A 24,728-nucleotide genomic window follows, 5' to 3' on the forward strand; every position below is an offset into this window, starting at 1 on the left:
AAGCCATCAATGTCTTCCTCTGCCTCCCCCAACTGTCGGAAGGCATTATACTGGATCTTTTTGTGGCTTACTGTTGAAGGTACCTGTTCGGAGGCCAGAGCTCCCCCTGCTCGCTGACTCTCCTCTCTCCGCTCTGCCATCTCCATCTTGGCCAGCTCCACTTTGGTCCGCTCTGCCATCTCCATCTTGGCTAGCTCTATCCTGGTCCGCTCGGCCATCTTTTCCTTCAGATCAGTACGCACATCAGCCATCACCTCTCGTATGATCTCTACTGCAGGGTTTGGGCCATAGAACGCCAGTCTGTTCTTTACCTCTCTTTGGAATGAATTCAGTCTCCTCCACGTTCACATTGGGGGCGCTGCACTGTCGTGTTCCATGATGGCTGCTATCAAATCCACTTTTGTTTTGTTGCTGGCGATTAACCCTCGGGCTTCCACCAGATCTTTTAATGTACTCCTCTTTAACTTCTGGTAGTTGCTTTCCATTCATTCCTTTCCTCCTGTAGACAGGGTATCACATCCCGCTGTCTGCCACCAGTGTAACGGGGTCTAACATGCTGGAGTACCTCTTTCAGTACCACCCCGTGTTTCAGGAGGTCCACTCTGCTTTGGCTGGAGTCTGAATGGAGGATGCTGGCTGGAATTGCTTGGTTACGTGGGCGCATATAAAAGATCACGGCTTCTCCACGTATTTCCAGTCTGACACTTTACTCACAGGACACAGAATATATCACACAGATACAGAGGGCAGGCCCATTGAAAAGCGGCAGGCCAGACATACATTACAATAGCCGCAGGTGGCCGAAGCGTGCCGATATTTACTGTGGGAATTACAAAGGTGGGAGAGGACAGAAGGGGGATATCTTGTCCCCTCTGCCCAGGGGCGCAGCCTGTGGGCTGATGCATTAGGGACATGCATCTCACATGGAACCTATTATACATACATATAACTGCACAACATATTCTGGGTGCTGAGGGGTTCCATAACACATCATGTATGGTATCCTCCTCCTGGGATATGCTTGATCTCCTTCTGGGATATGTTTGGTCTCCTCCTCCTTCTGGGAAAAGTTTGGTCTCCTCCTCCTGGGATAATACATAATATCATGTATTTTAAATTGTCTCTTTCTTGTTCTGTAATAACTTAATGATGGCTTCTCTGCTGCTTCTGCTCAGACTTCTTCTTTTCTTGCAGATTTCCCCCAGAAGATGCAGTGAGCTTGTGCGGCGGATGCCTGACTACTGGCTGACCATACCCCTGAGGCTTTTTGGGTTGACGCCGTGTACCTGGTCCCCATTATGTCCGAGGGCTGGGCTCCTGCACAGTTGCCTCCTTCTTCCTTGCAGCCGCCACAGCAGCAGCACCCCATTGCACTTGGTGAGCACCCTATCGCCAACCCAGCCTCTTCAGACAACCCATTGGGCTGTGCAGTTTATGGCATTCTGGTGCAGCCCGATCTTGGGATCCCTCATCCGCCTTTGCCCCCTGCTGAGCCTCTGCACAAGTGTGTGCTGTGTGGGCACGACCTGACTAATCTGGCAAACCCGCAGGACCATCAGTGCATGCCTTCCGCCAGTCAGGACCGCTCCTTCCAGTGCACCCAGTGTCTGAAGATCTTTCACCAGGCCACTGACCTCCTGGAGCACCAGTGCACGCAGGTGGAGCAGAAGCCTTTTGTCTGTGGAGTCTGTAAAATGGGGTTTTCTCTGCTGACCTCCCTGGCACAACACCATACTGCCCACAATGGCAGCTCGCTAAAATGCTCCGTCTGTGAGAAGACATCTAAGCCTCCAGAGGCAGATAGAGCCTGCTTACCCGGCGCCCTTCCTCCAGTGCCAGCCACAGCCTGCAGTGACAGACCCTTCATCTGCACCTTGTGTCACAAGCCCTTTAAGCACTTGTCAGAGCTGTCCCGCCACGAGCGCGTCCACACCGGTGAGAAGCCGTACAAGTGCACGCTGTGCGAGAAGAGCTTCAGCCAGTCCTCGCACCTGGTGCACCACAAGCGCACGCACAGCTCGGAGCGCCCCTACAAGTGCACCGTCTGTGAAAAAAGCTTCAAGCATCGCTCCCACCTCCTGCGACATATGTATGCCCACTCAAGTGAGCAGCTCTTCCAATGCCAGACATGCCAGCTGCGCTTCAAGGAATCGTCACAGTTACTGCAGCACCCATGCACACCTGCCGGGGAGCGGCCCTTCCGCTGTGCCGCATGTCTGAAGACATTCCGGCGTCCGTCGGACCTCAGGCAGCACGAGCGGACGCACAGCGAGGAACGTCCTTTCCATTGTGATCTGTGTCAGATGAGCTTTAAGCAACAGTATGCCCTGATGAGGCATCGGCGCACCCACAAGGCTGAGGAGCCCACCAACTGCAGCTACTGTGATAAAAGCATGGCCTTCAGCCCGCACGGGGCTGAGAGCATCTTCAAGTGCAATGCATGCCAGCAGGGCTTCCACCAGGCTCAGGACTTGCTACGACACAAGTGTGGCCACAGCAGCGCAGAGCGGCCCTTCCAGTGCAGCATGTGTCATAAGACTTACAAGCGCGCCTCCGCCCTGCAGAAGCACCAGTCCGCCCACTGCACGGAGAAGCCGTTGAGGTGCACGGCTTGCGAGCGACGATTCTTTTCCTCCTCAGAGTTCGTGCAGCATCGGTGCGATCCCGCCAGAGACAAACCTCTCAAGTGTCCAGACTGTGAGAAGCGATTCAAATACGCCTCTGACCTGCAGAGACATCGACGAGTGCACACGGGCGAGAAGCCCTACAAGTGCCCGTCCTGTGACAAAAGCTTCAAGCAGCGGGAACATCTGAACAAACACCAGAGCGTCCACAATAGGGAGCAGCATTACAAGTGCCTGTGGTGCGGCGAGCGCTTCCATGAACTGGCGCAGCTCCAGGATCACAGCGCACAACACACGGCGGACGGTGCCTTCCAGGTGGCCACTTGTCTGCCCTGACCGAACACTCCGTGAGCGCTACATTGGTGCCGTCACACTAGCCTTTAATGTCTGTGCCAGCGAGTAATAAAGCTATGTGTACAGGGGAAGCCATGGCCGCGAGGGTCATGTCTGTCCACCATCATACCGTAGGTGCACGAGTTGTCTGCTGAAATCTTATGCAAATAAGTGTCTCCACTTGCACTGAATCCCCATCACCAAATCAACCTGCATCGAATCCTCCTCCACCTGCATCGAATCCTCCACCGGCACAGAATCCTCCACCTGCACTGAATCCCCCTCCATGAAATGTACCTGCACTGAATCCCCCTCCACCAAATCTACCTGCGCCGAATCCCCCTCCACCAAATCTACCTGCACCGAATCCCCCTGCACCGAATTCCCACCACCAAATCTACCTGCACCGAATTCCCATCACCAAATCTACCTGCACCAAATCCCCCTCCACCAAATCTACCTGCACCAAATTTCCCTCCACCAAATCTACCTGCACCGAATCCCCCTACACCAAATCTACCTGCACCGAATCCCCCATCACCAAATCTACCTCCACCAAATCTGCTTGCACCAAATCCCCTCAACCAAATCTACCTCCTTCCCTTGTTGTCCACACTCCTGCCCCTTGCTGGCCACACTCCTGCCCCTTGTTATCCACAATACTGCCCCATGTCCACACTCCTGCCCTTCCCACGGCACACTGAGCTCAAAAATATCACAATTTCTAGGACTTCATTTTAGGGAAACACTGCCCCCGTCCTCTGCACTTCCTGCAGTTGCATTCTCTGATGAAAAACCCTTCACTCTGATTGTTTCAAGAAGAGAAAGTGATGCTGTCATCAGTCCTGTGTCTGCCGTCAATAATGCCTCCTGAGATGACTCTTGTAAGAGCTTCACATCTGTGGAGAGCAATCGCTCACAATGTGTGGGGGCTTCTCATCCATGGAGGGGGTCACTCACAATATGTGGAGGCGTTTCATCCATAGAGGGGATCACTCAGAATGTTTGTGGGCTTCTCATCCATGGAGGGGATCACTCACAATGTGTGGGGGCTTCTCATCCATGGAGGGGATCACTCACAATGTGCGGAGGCTTCTCATCCATAGAGGGGATTACTCACAATGTGCAGGGCTTCTGATCCATGGAGGGGATCACTCACAATGTGTGGAGGCTTCTCATCCCTGGAGGGGGTCGCTCACAATGTGTGGAGGCTTCTCATCCATGGAGGGGGTCACTCTCAATGTGTGGGGGCTTCTTATCCATAGAGGGGGGCTTAGTCACAAGACCTAAACCTCCAACGTCACCCATCATTCAGGACAATGTGGAGATGCTTTTCCCCCTGTGACGATAATGTAAAACTGACAAATGATTTGCCTTATTAAATTCACATGCCTTCTAGAACTTTCTACACCTTCAAAGCTGCACTGAGGCTGCCCTTCCCCTGGCAACAAACTTTTCCCCCTAGCTCCTTCACTCCTTTCCTTCCCCCCTCCCGTCGGAATGTTAATTAGCCCCGAGCTGGCTTTGCACACAAGAAACGTGCTTTCCTTTGTAGATATGGGAGATAGTAAAAAGGGCATAATTCGGGCCCCATCAATGGTAGGTGAAATATGGATGCATATTCAGAATGTGATTTAATAGAGCTTCACAACGGGGCCTCCTGCTGGAGTCTAACTCCAACAGAACCTGGGAAATGGATTTCTCCTAAACAAAGCTGAATAGCCAGATCACGTTTGGATTCAATAGAGAGCCAATTTTAATACCAGATGAATGAGGTGTGTTAGGATTCTGACATGTCCTCAAGCGAAGATATGAGAATTATAAGAATTGTGGTTAGAATTAGTAAGTCTGAGGAGAGGGGAGGGTCCAGGGAAACCAGGCTCTTTAGTGATGTCACAAGGCTGCAGTTATAAGTTCCTGCACTTCACCCAGCCTTCAGTTTTGCCTGGGATCTCACTATAGAAAGACTATCTCATGAATTGGGATATTTGGCTCTGCCTACCAGCATGGTTTTGCATGAAATGATCTGAGCACATGTTAGTGTTACTTTCTGTTTTAATCCATGTTATTTTATAATTGCTTTGTACATACTTTACTTTGTCTCATATTGTAACATCTTTATCTTTTATAAACACTGCCTGTTCTTTTTTACGGAGTAAAATAGTTAAAATACTGGTTTCATTCTCCTACTCTAAAACGTACCCTAAGTCTTCTGAAGGGAATTACGCTACTGTTTTGGGTTAGCTTCGGACCCGTTAATCGAAGCTGGTGGCTGCATACCTTGCCCTGTGCAATTGGGAATCTGAGTAGCGACGGCGGCGTTGATAACTATTGTTCCTGCCTGAGTGGGAGTAGTTATATCGCCCTCGCTGCAGCGTGCCAAATAGCCAGTACATAGCAGGCAGCGTTTATGGCGACTAATTACCCTAGGTGTAGTACCTAATCTGACCTGAGGGTAAGAGGGGTGCCAGAGAGCTGCAAGTTTTCAAGCGAAATTGTAAAGCGGGATATACATAAATCCCTGCAGTTCGTGTTATATTGCAGAGCAGTCAGATAACTAAAATAAGCCCCTGCGGTAAATTGAGAGGTCGATAGCCTTGTTTGTGTTTTCATCACATTGGAGCAGTGGAGGGATAACTAAGATAAGCTCCCCTGCACATGTGATAGCCGTGGGCTGGCCAAAGGTCACCCAGATCGTGACGTACTGTTGACAGTCATGGTGGAATCCGTGACATTGGTGGCAGTGCGGTGGTATCATAGAGCATTAGTGATTTGATTTGAGAAATCATTCCTCTCACTAAAAACTTGCAAAGTTCTTGCAAGGACTCCGCAAATAAGTTTGGAGAACGAACTCAGTGTTTATTAGTCCTGAGACAATTGTATGTACTGGTGATTATCCCCTACCCTTCTTTGTTTTTCTTTACTATCTTTTATTTGGCAACCATGGTTTGCTGGGAGAAACCTTTTATAAGCAGCAGACCAGAGATACCCTTATTGCCTTATGCAGGTCACAGCACATTGACTTTGCAGGCAAAAACAAAGCCCAACTGGTCGCAGATCTGGTGCAATGGGAAGCCGCTCTAGACTGCTCTCAGAGCCCAGTGGCCGCAGAAGCCAGCACAAGTGAACATGGTGCTGCAGCAGAGGTCCAACCACTGAATATGGGCCCTACTAGCAACCAGGGCGGATTGGACCCCAATCTGCTGGCGGTCTTGGAATTACTCCCTGCTGATGACCGTGATGGATGTCTGCAGCTGATCCAGCAATACAGAGCCGAGCGAGAGGCCCAGCGAGCTGAGCCGGAGGCTGAGCCGAGCGCCTAGCCCAGCGAGTCCACGAACTGGAGATGGTCCGGCAGGGGGGGGATACCCTCCACTGCATGGAGCCGTGAGCCCAACAGCGCTCATACCAAAACCCCGGACCAAGCACTTTCCTGTGATGGAAAAGGACGGGGACTTGGATACTTTTCTGCGGGCCTTTGAGAAAGCCTGCAGACAGTACCAGCTGCCTGGGGACCAATGGGCACGATACCTGACCCCAGGGCTGAGAGGCAAAGCTCTGGAGGCATTTGCTGCCCTCAAGAACAAGATGGTGACTATGAGGCCATCAAGCAGGCCCTGATAACAAAGTACCAGCTTACACCTGAGGTTTACCGTAGAAAGTTCCGGAACCTCCAACGTGGCCCACACGACAGCTACAGCGATGTGGCGCATGGACTCAGGACCCACTTTAACCAGTGGATCCAAGGACTGTCAGTGACCACCTTTGAGCAGCTGGGAGACTGGGATGATCAAAGACCAGTTCTTACATCTTTGCCCAGCTGAGGTGCAACAGTTCGTGATGGACAGAGAACCCAAAGACGTGACTAAAGCAGCGCAGAATGCCGATGCCTATGAGGCCAACCATAGATCGGAAGTTAGGAAGCCAGTCACCACCAGCTGGAGAAGGGGGTAAGCCTGCAACCAATGCCAGTACCCCTGCCAGCCAACACACCAGAGGTCTTGTCCCCGTGGCCAACAGCCCCAGACCTACCACAGACCCACGCCAGTGTTTCTTCTGCAAGCGGACTGGTCATATCAGTCCCCACTGTCCAGACAAGCAGAAGAACCCCCCAGCCAAGGCCCCAGGGCCTAACGCAGCAGTTCTTTTGGTGGGTGGTGTGGCTGGGAGGGTGTTTGACAACGTGCAGCATGTCACCGTAGGGAGCCATGTCGCTACAGGCATCAGGGACACCGGGGCTGAACGGACCCTCATCTGACCCGAACTGGTGGCCCCTGAAGAGATCATTCCAGGGAAAACCCTAACTGTCACCGGGATTGGGGGCATCAGCTGTCCCTTGCCAATGGCCCGGGTTTATATTGATTGGGGTGCCGGGAGCAGGGTGAAGGAAGTGGGTCTGTCTGATAATTTGCCCACTGATGTTTTGTTGGGGACTGATTTGGGGAGGATGGTTGCATACTACATCCCTGACACCCCTCCCCAATCTGCTAATAAGGGTAACATTCACCCTGAGGATGATGATGAGAGATCGCATGTGTTACCTGACCATGCTTTATCCAGTAATGATGCATCTGATAACCATTTTTTCCCAAGGATTGATGATGAAAATGTAAATGTGCCAACGGACCCTGATAACCATTTTTATGCAAAAGTTGATGTGTCCATAGGTACAGGAGTGCTTAGCCGCATCGCTCTGTGGAGTGAGATGGCTGATGAGCCTCTAGCAGGGGCAAGTGTCAGTGTTACAGGAAATGGGGAGATGCATGGGAACCGTGAGGAAGGTGATGCCATGAAATTAACCAGTGCCACCGAGGAAGGTAACTAGCCCATAAGGATATCTCCAGAAGGACACTAAGAAATTGTGTGACGGCTGTATGTCGGTACTGCTTGAGGAGCAGACCTCCTTTCTAGATAGTATTAAAACTATGATCAGAGAGGAGGCACAATCTACGGTATCATCCCTGATTCCGGATAAATCTCCCCGTCCTAAAAAGCCCAGGTGGGAGCAAGATCTTAGCTCAGAAGAGGGTGAGCTCTCAACTTTATATCTGATTCTGTGGAAGGCGAATGTTATGCCATGCTCCCAGAAGAGAGAAAGAGGTATCTGTTCTCTTCTGAACACACGGATATACTCCTGCAGGCTGTCAGAAACACCATGAAGGTGGAAGAAGCCACAGAATACCTGACTGTCCAAGATGAGATGTTTGACGGGCTTAGAGCTCGCAGAAACAGGGTGTTCCCAGTGAATCACCATATAAAAAATGATCCTGGAAGAATGGGAGGACGTCGGGAAGAAGCTAATAGTCCCAAAAGATTTTAAATATCGACTCCCTTTTGATCCGGACGAGAACAAAGTATGGGAATCTGCCTAAAGTGGATATACCAGTGGCCAAGGTCTCAAAAAAGACCGCCATACCGTTTGAAGATTCCTCTGGTCTCAAAGACCCTGTAGACAAAAGATCAGAAGATCTCCTTAAGAAGGCCTGGGAAGCATCATCAGCTATCATGAAGGCTAATATCGCGGCTACCTCAGTGGCCAGGTCAATGACTCTGGGTAGAAAAATTAGAAGACCAAATTAACAAAACTCCTAGAGAGGAAATCCTAAAGTCTTTACCATTTTTGAAGATGGCAACAGATTTTATGGCTGATGCTTCGGCAGAATCGGTTCAGTTCGCAGCAAGGAACAACGCCTTGTCAAACGCAGCAAGAAGAGCTCTGTGGCTCAGGTCATGGTGGTCCGGCGATACGCATTCAAAGAATAAACTATGTTCAATACCCTTCTCCGGTCTTCATGTATTTGGTCCAGTATTGGACGAACTGCTTGAAAAAGCAGCAGACAAGAAGAAAGGCTTTCCGGAGGAGAAGCTGAAAAATACACCGTCCTTTCTTAGGACCCTTTCTCATCCCAGACAGGATTATAGAGGGAAGGGGAAAGGTGGAAGATGGAGCTGCCCAAAAGGGGGTAGAGGTAGGGGTACCTTTCATAATCAGAAGCCAAGAGCCAACAGACAATGACGCCAACTTAGTGGGTGGAAGACTCCAGTACTTCTTACGGGGCTGGCAAGAGATCACTCAGAATTCATGGATCTTAAGTACAATAGAGCAGGGGTACTGAATAGAATTCAGCCAGTTACCCCCCATAAGATTTTGTCTGACTCAAGCCCAGTCCTTGACAGTTCAGAGACTTCTAAAGGATATTCAGGATCCTATCCAAATAAGAGACATTATTCCGGTACCCCACTCACAGAGGTTCAAGGGACACTATTCAAGCCTGTTCTCCATAAAGAAACCAGGTGGAGAATATCGTACGATCATAAATCTGAAACCACTAAATCAGTGGGTAACTTACAACAGTTCAAAATGAAGTCCTTCAAATCCGTAATACCTCTAATCCAGAAAGGCTCGGTAATGAGCACATTAGACCTAAAAAGTGCTTACTACCAGGTTCCCATCTATGCCTCACACCAACAATATCTCAGATTTGCTCTAAAAGACAGATCACATTCTACAATTTCAGTTCAGGTGCCTGCCATTCGGCCTCTCGTCTGCTCCCAGAATCTTCACCGAACTCATGGCAGAGGGGATGGCCTTTTTGAGAGAAAAAGAGATCCTGATCGTCCCTTATCTGGACGACATGCTGCTTATAGCAGACTCCCCTCAACAGATGGAGAAGAATTTAACAACGATGGTGTCAGTTCTAAAAAGTCTAGGATGGCTAATAAATCTAAAAAAATCAAACTTCAAACCAAAGACAAAGAAGTCGTTTCTTGAAGTGATCCTAGACTCAACTCAGGAACATATGTACCTCCCGCAACCTAAGCAAGAATCATTCAAAAAAGAGATTCAAAGATTGCGAAAGCAAAAACAGACCTCCATAAGGAAGGCCATGCGGGTGCTGGGGTTTTTAACATCATGCATTTCCAGTGTTCAATGGAGCCAGTATCACTCAAGACCCTTGCAGCAGGAAGTACTTTCACTTTGGGACGGCAGAGACACATCCCTGGACAACAAAGTGCGCCTATCCAGAGACGCAAAAAGATCACTGTCATGGTGGACCATAACAACAAACCTCAAGAAAGGAAGACCTTGGAGAACATCTCCGTGCGTGAACATCACTACGGATGCAAGCCTCAGGGGCTGGGGAGCCCACATGGGCGAAGACAACTCCCAAGGAACTTGGCCCAAGTCAATATGAAGCAAATCTTCAAATTACAGAGAGCCCAGAGCAGTCTGGGAAGCCTTAAAGACATATCAGGAAGAGTTAAAGGACCAACACGTTCCTATCTTCTTGGACAATTCAACAACAGTAGCCTTCCTACTTCACCTAGGAGGTCCAAAGCATCGCCATTTACAGGACCTGTCAGACACAATATTCTCCTGGGCAGAACTCACAGTAAAATCAATAACAGCAGTTCACTTAATAAGGCACCGAAAACCAGGTAGCCGACTTTCTGAGCAGAGAAAATTTATGTCCCACAGAATGGTCCTTAAATCCGGAAATCTTTCTCCAGTTAACCCAGCTTTCCGGTTTCCCGGAAGTGGATCTATTCACTTAAAAAAAAAAATACAAAAACAGATTATTTTCTCTAAATCCAGGAGACAGGCCGTCAGGAATAGACTCCCTGGCTCAGAAGTGGGATATGAATCTGGCGTATGCTTTTCCACCATTGGCTCTAATACCGAGGGTCTTGAGGAAGATCCAGGAGAGCCAGGCATCGGTAATCCTAATAGTTCCATACTGGCCCAAAAGGAGCTGGTTTCCTCTACTGAAATGGATGTCCTTGGAAGAGCCAATCCATCTACCAGCAAGACCAGACCTTTTATTCCAAGGAACTCTAGTTCATCAAAACCTGGATCTGCTACAGTTAACAGCGTGGATCCTGAAAAAGATCCTAAAGTCAAAAGGCCTCTCGGAACCAGTCATTACCACTATCCAGAGCAGTAGGAAGCCTGTGACTTCTGCAATATACGGGAAATTATGGAAGAAGTTTTGTTCACAAACTACAACTCCTGTGTTGGTCTCCCAGGGCCCAGATATTCCTAAAATCCTAGATTTTCTCCAGTCAGGCTTTGATAAAGGACAAAGACCTAGTACGTTAAAAGTACAAATTTCAGCCCTCAGTTCCTTCTATGACTTTCAGTTAGCTAGTCATCCCTGAGTAATGAGATTTGTTAAGGCCACCCAAAGACTTAGGCCTACAATACGCAGTACAGTACCTCCCTGGGATCTAAACCTGGTGTTACGGAACCCCTCAGCACCCAGAATATGTTGTGCAGTTATATGTATGTATAATAGGTTCCATGTGAGATGCATCAGCCCGTAGGCTGCGCCCCTGGGCAGAGGGGACAAGATATCCCCCTTCTGACCTCCCCCACCTTTGTAATTCCCACAGTAAATATCGGCAGGCTTCGGCCACCTGTGGCTATTGTAATGTATGTCTGGCCTGCCGCTTTTCAATTGGCCTGCCCTCTATCTGTGTGATATATTCTGTGTCCTGTGAGTAAAGTGTCAGACTGGAAATATGTGGAGAAGTAGTGATCTTTTATATGCGCCCATGTAACCAAGCAATTCCAGCCAGCGTCCTTCATTCAGACTCCAGCCAAAGCAGAGTGGACCTCCTGAAACATGGGGTGGTACTAAAAGAGGTACTCCAGCACGGTAGACCCCGTTACACTGGTGGCAGACAGCGGGATGTGATACCCCGTCTACAGGAGGAAAGGAATGAATGGAAAACAACTGCCAGAAGTTAAAGAGGAGTACATTAAAAGATCTGGTGGAAGCCCGAGGGTTAATCGCCAGCAACAAAACAAAAGCGGATTTGATAGCAGCCATCATGGAACACGACAGTGCAGCGCCCCCCAATGTGAACGTGGAGGAGACTGAAATCCAGTGGGAGGTAAAGAACAGACTGGCGTTCTATGGCCCAAACCCTGCAGTAGAGATCATACGAGAGGTGATGTCTGATGTGCGTACTGATCTGAAGGGAAAGATGGCCGAGCGGACCAGAATAGAGCTAGCCAAGATGGAGATGGCAGAGAGGAGAGTCAGCAAGCAGGGGGAGCTCTGGCCTCCGACCAGGTACCTTCAACAGTAAGCCACAAAAAGATCCAGTATAATGCCTTCCGACAGTTGGGGGAGAAAGACATTGATGGCTTTCTGCAGGACTTTGAGCGGCAGTGTGCCCTTCATTAAGTGAAGCCAGAGGAACGGGTTCAGATTCTGGCCAGCAAGCTGACAGGCTGGGCAGCGGACGCCTATCGCACGGTACCTGATGAGGACTATGGACTATGAGAGGATAAAAGAAGTGATCTTGGCCGCCTGGTATGCGCTGACACCGGAGGCATACCGCCAAAAGTTCTGCGGACTTATAAAACGCGTAACCGATACCCACGCTGAATGGGCCTGTAAATTACGGTGGTCACTGCTACAGTGGGTACAAGGGAGCCAAGCAACCACTAAGGAGGACGTCCTCCAGCTCTTGTTAGAACGATTCTTTAATGGACTAACCCACGAGATACAGGAATGGCTTCGGGACAGGCGGCCAACGACTCTTGAGGAGGCCGCTCGTCTGGCCGATGAACATCATGATGCCAGGAGGCATCAGTTGTCCGTATCAAAGATGGCCACTAGGGGTCCACCCATGGACCTGGAGGGCCCCAAACCACCGAAGATTGTAGAGGGACCAGCTAAAAACCCGGCCTACCACAGTCCCCCTGGGGCGCGATGCCACACCTGCCATCAGCTGGGTGACCTGCAAAGACAATGTCCCAACCGGACTCAGCATACCCAGTGGCCAAAGGCGGGAACAGCTACCTTCAGCCGGACCGCTGTACACTGCTACCAAGGCGAAGATGGCATTGGGGGCTACAACTAACCAGGGAGTGGAAGAGATGGAGGAAGTGCTGCATGAAATAGACCCCGTTCAGGCAGCCCGGGCAGATAATCGACAACAGCATTGACAGGTCATGTGGGTTAATGGGAAAGGTATGTAGGGACTAAGAGATTCCGGGGCAACTTTGACCCTTGTGAAGCCTCATCTCGTCCGGGACCAAGAGAAGACGGACCGGACAATGGCAGTCCGTGTAGCAGGGAAAGCCATACATCGACTACCCACTGCCAGGATTCACCTGAACTGGGGAGTCGGGGATGGCCTTGTTGAGGTCGGCTTGATGGAGGATTTGCCTGCAGACATCTTGCTGGGAAATGACTTGGGGGCCCATGTTGTCTGCCTTCTCGGTTGCCCCTCTGACTGAGACATATCCTGTGACCACCCGGAGACCAGCTCGAGCTGCGGAGGCGGAATCACACTCAGAGGAGACCCAGGTAAGACATCCCAGCCCTACACGTATTCCCAGAGCCAGACACATTTCTTGGGCCACCCCAGCTGAATTTAAGAGGGAGTTACCTGAGGATCCTTCATTGGAGGGATATCGTGGGAAGGCACAGGAGGGGAGAGGGGTACTGGAAGGGGAACAGTTTGTATGGAAGCAGGGACTCCTCTACCGGATCACAGAGCAGCACCACACAAGGATGAGCCCCACTATAAAACGACAGCTGGTAGTTCCCAAGAAATATAGGCAGAAGTTACTGCGAATCTCTCATGACATACCCTTGGCCGGGCACTTTGGCGTCAGTCGCACCAGGCATCGTCTGACACAAAACTTTTGGCTGGGGGTAACTTATGATGTTCGTCAGTACTGCCAGACCTGTGACAGTTGCCAGCACATTGGCAAGAGGGGAGATCGATGCAAGGCCAAATTACGCCCCCTCCCCATTGTGGAGGAACCATTTAGCCGAGTAGCGGTCGATCTGATAGGGCCATTAGCCAAACCCAGTCCGTCAGGGAAAAGGTATATATTGACAGTGGTAGATTATGCCACACGGTATCCAGAGGCGGTTGCGTTACCTAACATACTGGCAGAGAGGGTGGCGGCTGCCCTGCTCCAGGTTTTCTCACGGGTTGGATTTCCCCGGGAGATTATCTCGGACCAGGGTACCCAGTTTACAGCAGAGTTGACCAACCAACTGTGGAAGCTGTGCGGCGTAAAGTCCATTAGAAGCGCCCCGTACCACCCGCAAACCAATGGGTTGAGTGAACACTTTAACGGGACGTTAAAACAACTCATTGGGACTTTTACCAGGACCTACAGGGACTGGGAGAAATTCTTGCCACACCTCTTGTTTGCCTATCGGGAGGTGCCCCAAGAATCCACGGGGTTCTCCCCGTTCGAACTGGTATACGAGATGCGTGTAAGGGGACCCCTAAACTTAGTGCTAGAACACTGGGAAGGGGAGGGCATCATAGAAGGAGTACCTATTGTACCCTATGTGCTGGAATTCCGGGACCGCCTACAGGAGCTGACCCAGGCTGTACGTGGGAACATGCAGGTGGCCCAACGGCGCCAGCTCGTATGGTATGATCGGAGGGCCAGAGAACGCACCTTGGAAATAGGACAAAAGGTCCTGGTGTTAGAGCCCACTAGGCAGAACAAGTTCCAAGCTGCATGGCAGGGGCCCTACCAGGTAGTGGGGAAAATAGCCGACACCACCTATAATGTCGCCGATTGTGACGACCCCAGGATTATCCGCATGTTCCACGTGAATATGCTGAAGCCCTACCGGGAGTGCCCTGAAGAGGTAGTGGCCATCTGTGCACCTGAAGCAGAGGATTTAGCCGGACTTCCCTTTCCTGATGTCTTAGGGGAAGGGACTGTCTAAAACATGGGACCAGGTACACTTGGGTGAAGACCTAGGTCTCTGGGAGAGACAGCAGGCGGAGGCGTTGAGGCAGCGACAGAGGATGTTTTCGGGGAGGCCAGGGTACACTCGCCTGGCACAACACAAGGTTGAGACCCAGGATCAGACCCCCTGTGACAACCCCCCCTTCCGCGTCCCTGAGTCTACGAGAAGGGATGCGACAAGAGATGTTGCGTTTAGGGGTCATTGAAGAGTCAGTCCCTGGACATCCCCTGTAGTGTTAGTGCCCAAGAAGGATGGGACTACACGGTTTTGTGTAGACTATCGTAAGCTCAATAAGAAAACGGTGACTGATGCGTATCCCATGCCGCGTGTGGATGAGTTGTTAGATCGACTGTCGGGGGCAAAGTATTCAACCACCATCGATCTATGCAAAGGCTACTGGCAGATTCCCCTTAGTCCTGACGCTATTCCCAAGTCTGCATTTGTCACCCTGTTCGGCTTATTCCAGTTTCGAGTTATGCCATTCGGGATGAAGAATGCCCCGGCGACCTTCCAGAGGCTGGATGACCGGCTTCTGGATGGTCTCCAGGACTATGCTTGTGCCTACCTGGATGACATCACCATCTACAGCGCGACATGGGAAGAGCATCTAAATCACCTAGAGACAGTATTGGACAGGATCCACAAGGCCGGAATCACCCTGAACCCAAACAAGTGTCACGTGGACAAAGCAGAGGTTCAGTATTTAGGGCATTGGGTGGGAAGTGGGAAACTGACCAGAACCAGCCAAGATTGAGGCCATAGCCAAATGGCCCACCCCACGCACTAAAACCCAGGTCATGGCGTTTCTAGGGACAGTGGGGTATTACAGGAAATTCGTTCCCAATTACAGCAGCGTAGCAAAGCCCCTCACTGATCTGACCCATAAGAACCAACCCCGCCAGGTAACCTGGACCCCAGAGTGTGAGGAAGCCTTCCGCCAGCTAAAGGATGCCCTCACCAGTACCCCTGTATTGGCCACACCCGATCCAACTAAACATTTCATTGTTCACACAGATGCTTCTATGTTTGGATTGGGGGCAGTACTGAGCCAAGTCGGGCCGGACGGCCAAGAACACCCGGTAGCTTACCTGAGTCGGAAACTACTGCCCCGTGAAGTAAGCTATGCGGCCATTGAGAAGGAGTGCCTGGCGGTAGTATAGGCACTCAAAAAGTTGCAACCATATTTGTATGGACGACAGTTTTCCCTCCTAACGGACTATAATCCCCTAGTCTGGCTTAATCGGGTCTCCGGAGACAACGCCAGATTACTGTGGTGGAGTTTAGCCCTACAACCTCTGGACTTCACCATCCACTACAGACCCGGCAAACAAAACGGTAACGCAGATGGACTACGTCGACAAACGGAACTTCTACCAACCCCATAAACTTCAGTCATCCCCAAACTGATCCGTTAAGGATCAGACTGTGTATGCCGATCGCGTCGCTGAAAAGGGGAGCCGTGTTACAGAACCCCACAGAACCCAGAATATGTTGTGCAGTTGTATGTATGTATAAAAGGTTCCATGTGAGATGCATCAGCCCACAAGCTGCGCCCCTGGGCAGAGGGGACAAGATATCCCCCTTCTGACCTCCCCCTCCTTTGTAATTCCCACAGTAAAGATCGGCAGGCTCCGGCGACCTGCGGCTATTGTAATGTATGTCTGGCCTGCCGCTTTTCAATTGGCCTGCCCTCTATATCTGTGTGATATATTCTGTGTCCAGTGAGTAAAGTGTTGTCAGACTGGAAATACGTGGAGAAGCAGTGATCTTTTATATGCGCCCATGTAACCAAGCAATTCCAGCCAGCATCCTTTATTCAGACTCCAGCCAAAGCAGAGTGGACCTCCTGAAACACGGGGTGGTACTGAAAGAGGTACTCCAGCATGGTAGACCCCCTTACACCTGGTTTTGATTGAACTCTGTAAAGGACCATAATAACCACTAAATCAAGCAGACTTAAGAGCGGTAACCCTTAAAGCCCTCTTAGTAGCGATAACTTCAGCAAGACGTATCGGCGAGATTCAATCATCCATTAAAGATCCATACCTAAAAATTCAGGATGATTGCATCATCCTTAAACCAGATCCGGGGTTTCTCCCTAAGGTGGTTTCCGACTTCCATAGAAGTCAAGAGATTGTTCTACGTACCTTTTTCCAGAATTATAGTAATGAGAAGGAGCGTTCTCTTCACGCCTTAGATGTTAAAAGTACATTTCTCCACTACCTAGAGATGGTAGGAGTCGAGTTCCCGCTGCTGCACAGGGGGAATCTCGAGCCATGTCTGCTGCGGTCTCCCATTCTGCTTCAGCCGCAGTGGAGCCTGCTCATCGGAGACGTCGGTCCCAGCGTCTAGCTCAGCCTGATACTGTGCAAAGGGTTACTGCTGCTTTTCCAGGCTCATCCATTGCAGCCAGTACTGGTCAGCGGCGAGCAGACGTCTCTGGGATTAAATCCTGCTTTTCCCCTTCTGAGCATGCCCAAGGTAAGACCTCTCATTGGAGGTCAGGGGTCACGTGCTCAGGTACTGCAGCAGCTACCATTGGTCCTCTAGGAAGGTCCTGAAGTTGCTGCAGCTATAAAAGGTTTGCATGGCTGCACGGCCATGCGCTAGTATCAAACCAAAGTCTATGAGGGCAGCACGGTGGCGCAGTGGTTAGCACAGCAGCCTTGCAGCGCTGGAGTCCTGGGTTCTAATCCCACTCAGGACAACATCTGCAAAGAGTTTGTATGTTCTCTCCGTGTTTGCGTGGGTTTCCTCCGGGTACTCCGGTTTTCTCCCACATTCAAAAGACATACTGATAGGGGATTTAGATTGTGAGCCCCATCAGGGACAGCGATGATAATGTGTGCAAAATTGTAAAGCGCTGCGGAATATGTTAGCGCTATATAAAAATAAAGATTATTATTATTATTTATTATTATGAGCTCAGGGCCAGTGTGGTCATGTCTGGGTGTGGTTAGGGTTTGGCTGAAATAAGCCCCTAGAATACCGGCACCTCCGGTGAGGAGTTTGTATGTGTGTATTCAGGGCTTTGGCTGAAATAAGCCGCTAGAATACTGGCATCTGCATGACCACAGTTTTGCTCTGTTTGGTAGCTGTGTACCTCTGTGAGGTTAACAGGGCACTGCATCTTGTTTCTAGCTAATCTGTGGAGTTCACTTATACCACCATATAGTGCTGCCATTTGCCAGCAGCAGGTTCCTCTCCTGCACGGTGGACCCCGGGTTGCGAATGCACCTATTAATACACATATATATATATATATATATATATATATATATATATATATATATACTTGGTGCGTTCCGCCAACCCTAACAATACTAGCGCCAGGGGTCTGGCTAGTAAATGGCAGACAAACGGCAATCCTTGCGGTACATCCAGCAGCTGGAGGGTAGGTTGGCGGCTCTCGAGCGCACAACCTCAGCTGTGGATGTTTCCACAGTTGCTGTTCAGGCTGCTAGCGTGGCTGCAGCAACCTTGTCCACGGCCACCTCTGTTCCGACTATCGCCTCCCGCTGCAAGAAAAACCTTTTGGTGATAGTAAATCTTGTAGGGGTTTCTTGAGCCAGTGCTCTATACACCTCGAGCTCCTGGCCGCACATTTCCCCACAGAGCAGGCAAAGGTGGGATTTATTGTGTCTCTCCTGTTGGACAGGGCATTGGAGTGGGCTACGCTGCTGTGGAAGCGTGGCGATCATGTGGTGCAGAGTGCTCCGCTGTTCCTGAGCACTCTGAAACAGATCTTTTTAGGGCCTCCAGTCACCCATGATACAGCGCTTCAACTGTTGGCATTAACTCAGGGCTCGTCCTTGGTCAGTCATTTTGCCGTCCACTTCCGCACCCTAGCATCTGAGCTGGAGTGGTCGGATAAAGCCCTTATCCCTATATTTTTGGAGGGGGCTGGCTGACCACGTGAAGGATGCTCTAGCCTCAAGGGAGATTTCCGCCACACTGGTGGAGTTAATAGCTGTGTCTACCCGTTTTGACCGTTTTCACGAGCGGAGGTTAGAGCGGGTCCAGTGTAGGCAGAGGTTTTGGCTGGCTCCCGTCTTCGCCAAACCTTTGGAATATCCGGTCCTGGTCCCTGAGTCACATGAGGCCATGGAGGTGTCACAAGCGGGATCTAAGTCCCGGACCGCTCTTGCACTCAAGGTCTGTCATGTTCGCCAGCAGTCAGGACATCTTGCCACCACATGTTCACAGTGGTCAAGGAAACGTCATCGTCTAGTGGTAGTAGGTGGAGGTACACTAGACACGGCAATGTTTGTTTCCCAATTGTCCTTTAAGGGGACAATTACAATAGGCTCATTCACTCACTCGGTAGACCTCTGCGTGGATTCTGGGGCAGAGGGCAATTTTATGTCTTCTGCCTTCGCCCAACATCACGCAATACCCCTGGTAATGCTAGCTCAACCAGTAACTGTACGAGTGGTGAATGGGTCGACACTGCCCTCACAGATAACACACCAGACCATCCCTTTCACTCTGTCCTTGTCGCCATCTCATCAGGAGATTATATCTCTGCTCATCATTCCTGAGGGAATTGATGAGGTCCTGTTAGGGATGCCTTGGCTACGGTATCACTCTCCTCATATCGAGTGGTCCACAGGCAGAATTTTAGGATGGGGTGAATCTTATGGGGGTAGATGTCAGAGGGAAATTGTTCAGGTTGCTACAACTGAGGTACCTGCAGATCTATCCTCTCTCCCCAAGCAATATTGGCCCTATGCGGACGTGTTCTCCAAAACGGCTGTGGAGATCCGCCTCACCGCCCCTGTGAAAATCCTATTGACCTCTTGCCTGGTGCTGAGCCTCCCCTGGGTCGAGTCTATCCATTGTCTCTCCTGGAGACTGAGGCAATGTCACAGTATATCCGAGAGAATCTGGCAAGAGGATTCATTAGGAAGTCAGTGTCACCTGCAGGGGCTGGGTTCTTCGTACAGAAGAAGAGTGGAGAACTCCATCCATGCATAGACTACAGGGGTCTTAACACCATCACCGTTAAGAATAAGTACCCACTACCCCTGATATCTGAGCTATTTGATAGGCTACGGGGAGTATTAGGGTTGAACAATTAATATAAATGTTCAATTCTCTAGTTGCCTACTCCTGGCCTAATGGATATTGATCATGTGCACTAAAGAAATACACCAGACACAGTCAGCTGTAACTCTCCTTGATCAATGTGTGGCTCAGCTCCAAGAAGGGAAGTTTATTAGTCAAACACAATGTTATATATCTCCTGTAAGAGGGCTCGGTTAGTTCTCAAATGGGAGTGATCGGATGTATTCCATTGGTTAGTGGGTTGGGCATGAGCAAGTCCATGGGCGGATCCATGAGGTCATCAGGGTGGGTTGGTCCGTGAGGTCATCAGAGTGGGCGTCGCTGTGGGTGGATCCATGAGGTCATCAGGGTGGGCGTCATCTTGGATACCAGACCACACGGTCTGCTGGTACAGGAAATGGCGGCCATCTTTAGTGTCTTCATTGTTCATCTTGGATACCAGAGCACATGGATCTGATACAGGAGATGGCAGCCATCTTCAGTGTCTCACTTTGTCTGAGGAAAACTTATGTAAGGTTAAACAATACATGTTATGGGTTGCTTCTCTCAATTACCTTATGTGTTGAGGTTAATTAAGTATATGATCTTATGGCTCTCCTCAACAGTCCCCCCTAAATACTTTATTAACCTTTTCTTTTATCTTAATCCCACCGTGGTTCCCTAACCCACCAATGTTAAGTGTTATTATGACATCAGAAGCTTCATGACAATATGGATGCTATAGACACCAGAGAATGTGTGACCAATTACGGGTATACCGGAGCGTGTTACCCATGTCCTTGGGACTTTCCTACCTGCTGGATCTATTACTCTCCAATCTCCCATCTTTATGGTTACATAAAATACACATGTGACTCACCCTGATGTAACATCCTAGATCTGACCGTCTTGCCCGGGAGGGGGAATTGGAGTTTTCACCAGTTTGAGACAAGTTTTACCTTGTGGAAAACCTCCCTTTGTAGCTGGACTTTGACAAGCAGGTCAGATCCTACTCTGTCCCTAACTGTCTAACAAGTTTATAATGTGAGAGATGGATCCAGGAGGTGCTCAGCAATCCTGACTGAAGTAGGAGTAGTCAGGAGCACTTAGTAGGGACCCTTAAATCTCGACTCCAGGAATGTCTTTTCTGATGAACTTCTTTACCAGCATGTAGTCACCAGGTTAGAAAGTATGGGTACCGTCACTGGAATCTGGACCTGGAATGGATAATAAAACTTGTACATGTGTTATTGACAGTTCTTTAGTAACAACAATTGCATAATTTACAAGAGTATCACTTCCTAAGGCTAGCTGTTGTGGAAAATATTGACCCAATCTTGGAGGCCCCCCAAAAAGAATCTCGAATGGTGTGAGTTTAGTAGAACCCCTTGGAGTGTTTCTGACTGAGTATAAGGCAACGGGCAAAATGTCTGTCCAAGTCTGACCTCCTAACTGGCTTTCAGTATTTTATTTTTGAAGGCGTCATTCAGTCTTTCTACTTTCCCACTGCTCTGTGGGTGATATGGAGTATGTAAACCCAAATCAGCTCCCACCAATGTCCATAGTTCCTTAGTCAGTGCAGCAATGAATAGGGGTACTTGGTCACTCTCAATTACCTCTGGGACCCCATATCTGCAGACTACTTCAGTCATCAGTCCCTTAACAGTCACTCTGGCAGTCATGTTGGTTACTGGATAGGCTTCGGGCCATCCTGAGAACATGTCAGTCACTACCAGTACATACTCGTACTTCCCTACTTTTGGCATTTGAATGTGATCAATCTGAATCCTCTGAAAGGGATTAAGTGGTTTAGCCAAATGTTTCTGAGTAACTTTCTGAGGTGGTGCTGGATTGCATGCTGCACACACAAGGCAGGACTTGAAATAATTTTGGGTGACAGTAGAGATCCCAGGTGCCATATAAATCTTCCAATCAGGTCATTCATCCGATTCTTGCCTCTGTGGGTGATACCGTGTGCCCATTCTGTCACTGAGGGGTACAGATTACGGGGTAGACAGACCTTTTTGTTCATCCTCCAGACTCCATCTTCATCCTTTTTTAGCTCTTCCTTCTTGCCATGACTTCTTTTCATCATCTGATGTCTTGTCTTGATGTAGATGGATAATCCTCATAAGAGAGGATTTAGTCCCTTCTTCAGTGTCTTGTGACACGTACACCGCTGCTTTTTCTTTCCCAAATGGATCCACAGCATAGGTTTTTGCTGTTTTGTCAGCAAAGAAGTTCCCCCTTGCTTCTGGAGAATCCAATCTCCCGTGAGCTTTGATCTTGATCACTGCAACCTCCAAAGGTAGATCTAGAGCGGCCACAAGTTCTTGTATGATAGCAGCATGTTTTACAGGAGTTCCACTGGACGTTAGGTATACTCTGGCTGCTCAGATACTGCCAAAGTCATGAGCCGCTCCAAAAGCGTATCTTGAATCCGTGTAGATGTTGACCATCTTCTCCGTCGCTTCCTGACAAGCCAGCGTCAAAGCTTTAAGTTCCGCTTCTTGTGCAGACATGTGCGGTGGTAGGGATCCGGCTGAGATGACCTGGTCATGTGTAACCATGGCATATCCCGTATGGAACCTTCCTGTTTCATCTGCAAATCTGGAACCATCAGTGAAGAACGTCAGGTCAGCATGTGGGAATGGGTCTTCAGACATGTTTTTCTTTGAGGCTGCTTTCTTCCTGCATTTGTTCGAGACAGTCATGATCCTCTGAGTGTGTAGAGGCATCTTCTCCGAGAGCATCAGTATCATCATCCACATCCCCCCTGGAAAGAGGAAGCAGCGTGGACAGTTTGAAGATGCTGCAGCGGACAAGAGTGACATTATCCGGAACCAAGAGCGAACATTGGAGTCTCATATGATGCTGCACCAACAGATGTTTAGGTTCCAACAAAAGCAATTATGTCGTGTGGAGCCATTAAGAGAACTGGATGTCCTCAGATGATATCAGGATTTGGGATTCCAAGAGCTGGTGCAGACTGTATGGCCTGTTTAAGAGCGTAGAAAGCTTCCACGGATTTAGTACATAGTGGAAACGCTGACGTCTTGAGGTCATCGTACAATGGCTGCATCAGCTTTGAGGCATCTGGAAACCTTTGGCAACAATAATAATTGATAGGTCAGCCAACTCATCCGAGGCCCTTGTCTTAGGTTCTTGGCAGAACTCAACACCAGAGTCCCATGTCTCGTCATGCTCCTGTAGAAAGGCATCGGCTGTTTTTCTAGATCTGGAAGTTGGTTCAACAGAGTAGCAGCTTGCTGGGGTGTAAACTTGACATAGATGGTGGGCTCCTCAGACATGAGCATTGGCACTGTTGGTGGTGGCACCTGAGGCGGGAGTAGAGATGGCACCGCGAGTACAGATGTAATCACTTGTGTATGAGGAGCAGGAGGAGTCTTGGAATGAGGAGCTCTATTTGGGCAGCTCCAGTATCATGGTGTGGGGTCCAGGTGACACAGACAGTCTTAAAAAACTTTAACAGTCCTGTCCTTATTAATGCGAGTTATTGCTGCATGAAGTTGCTGAGCACTAACGTGTGGATGAATAGGGTCATAAGTAGGGGTCACAGTGTGTATGATCATTCTACATGGAAGCTTGCCAGCTTTAGTCACCGCTATGTCCCCAACAGCTATCTGACCACGTGACTCAACAATGATTTGACTGTCAGCTTGAATAGTCGCCCCTCCTGCTTCCACTATAGCTCTAGCTACACCTCCATTGTGCTCTAACCGAGAATTGGCAGCATTAACAATAGCGTCTGTCTCCATTGTTGTTATGTCACCCTTTCCCACCACTAACAAGGCTCCCTCAGGAAGTTCTTTTTCAAAAATAGGTTGCCAACATTCCCTCCCCTTTGTGCTTCCTGTGCTATTGGTATCCCCCTCCCACATTGAGCCCCCCCTTGATACAGTCGCCGCCGTCCCATACAGGTGTGCGCTTGGCTGCGAGACAGCCTGTGAGGTACCAGGTATAGGGTTAGGTAGACTGCATGAGAGTGCTGTTGTGGAAGCATTGGGAGGAGAGGCCGCTGCTTGGAGCATCTCATGTGGGTGTAAGGCTAAATTGGCAGTGGAAGTGACAGTAGAAAGGGTAGGTGCTGGGGACGATCCAGGTGGGAGGACTGCTGGATTCACAACAGGAGTGATAGGGGAAAGGGTTGGTGCCCCATTGGAAACAACTGAGATAGGAAACATGGGTAAAGCCTGTTCACTTCCCGAAGGAATATAGTATTGGCCGTTAGTGGTCATTACTGGGTAACAAGGATTTGGTGATGTGGTGTGTAGCCTTAATCTGAGATGTTCACCACCAGGAGCAGCACATTCGCCATCCACAACATGGCTGCCGTCAGAATTACATTTGCCATCCACAACATGGCCGCCGTTAGCATTAACACCTTTGCCATCAACAAAATGGCCGCCGTCAGAATTAGCACCTTTGCCACCAACAAAATGGCCGCCGTCAGAATTATTTGCCACCAACAAAATGGCCGCCGTCTATATTTACCACCAACAAAATGGCCGCCGTCAGAATTATATTTACCACCAACAAAATGGCCGCCGTCAGAATTATATTTACCACCAACAAAATGGCCGCCGTCAGAATTATATTTACCACCAACAAAATGGCTGCCGTCAGAATTATATTTACCACCAACAAAATGGCCGCCATTACATTTAGCACATGGCTCTGGGCCACCATTTTGGCTGCTATTACATTTAACACATTCGCCATCAACAAAATGGCCGCCATTACATTTAGCACATGGCTCTGGGCCACCATTATATGGTGGTGGCCGCTCACAGGATATATTTTTGTAATACACAACTCAAAACTCTATTCTTTCTATTCCTTTTCTCTTCTACCCAATTTCCAATTTTTATTTATTTTTTTTTTAAATACAGACTTTCAGAGACTCTTTCTCCTGCCCTAGCAATAGACAACAATCCATTATCTTGTAGGATATCTTTTC

The 24,728-nt window shown here is 49.5% G+C and overlaps 2 protein-coding genes across 2 annotated transcripts in view; both read left to right on the forward strand.

Moving 5' to 3' along the window:
- ZNF319 (zinc finger protein 319) overlaps positions 1 to 3,091 on the forward strand; it is a 49,016-nt gene extending 45,925 nt beyond the window's left edge. The window contains exon 2 of the mRNA XM_077288980.1: positions 1,195 to 3,091. Within this exon, the coding sequence (XP_077145095.1) occupies positions 1,299 to 2,960 (1,662 nt within the window). The 5' untranslated portion in view covers positions 1,195 to 1,298 and the 3' untranslated portion in view covers positions 2,961 to 3,091. The remainder of the gene's footprint in view (positions 1 to 1,194) is intronic.
- CNGB1 (cyclic nucleotide gated channel subunit beta 1) overlaps positions 1 to 24,728 on the forward strand; it is a 173,166-nt gene that overhangs the window by 46,080 nt on the left and 102,358 nt on the right. The gene's annotated exons all lie outside the window — the stretch shown is intronic.

The sequence above is a fragment of the Ranitomeya variabilis genome, chromosome 2 (assembly GCF_051348905.1).
Source record: "Ranitomeya variabilis isolate aRanVar5 chromosome 2, aRanVar5.hap1, whole genome shotgun sequence".
Taxonomy (NCBI): domain Eukaryota; kingdom Metazoa; phylum Chordata; class Amphibia; order Anura; family Dendrobatidae; genus Ranitomeya; species Ranitomeya variabilis.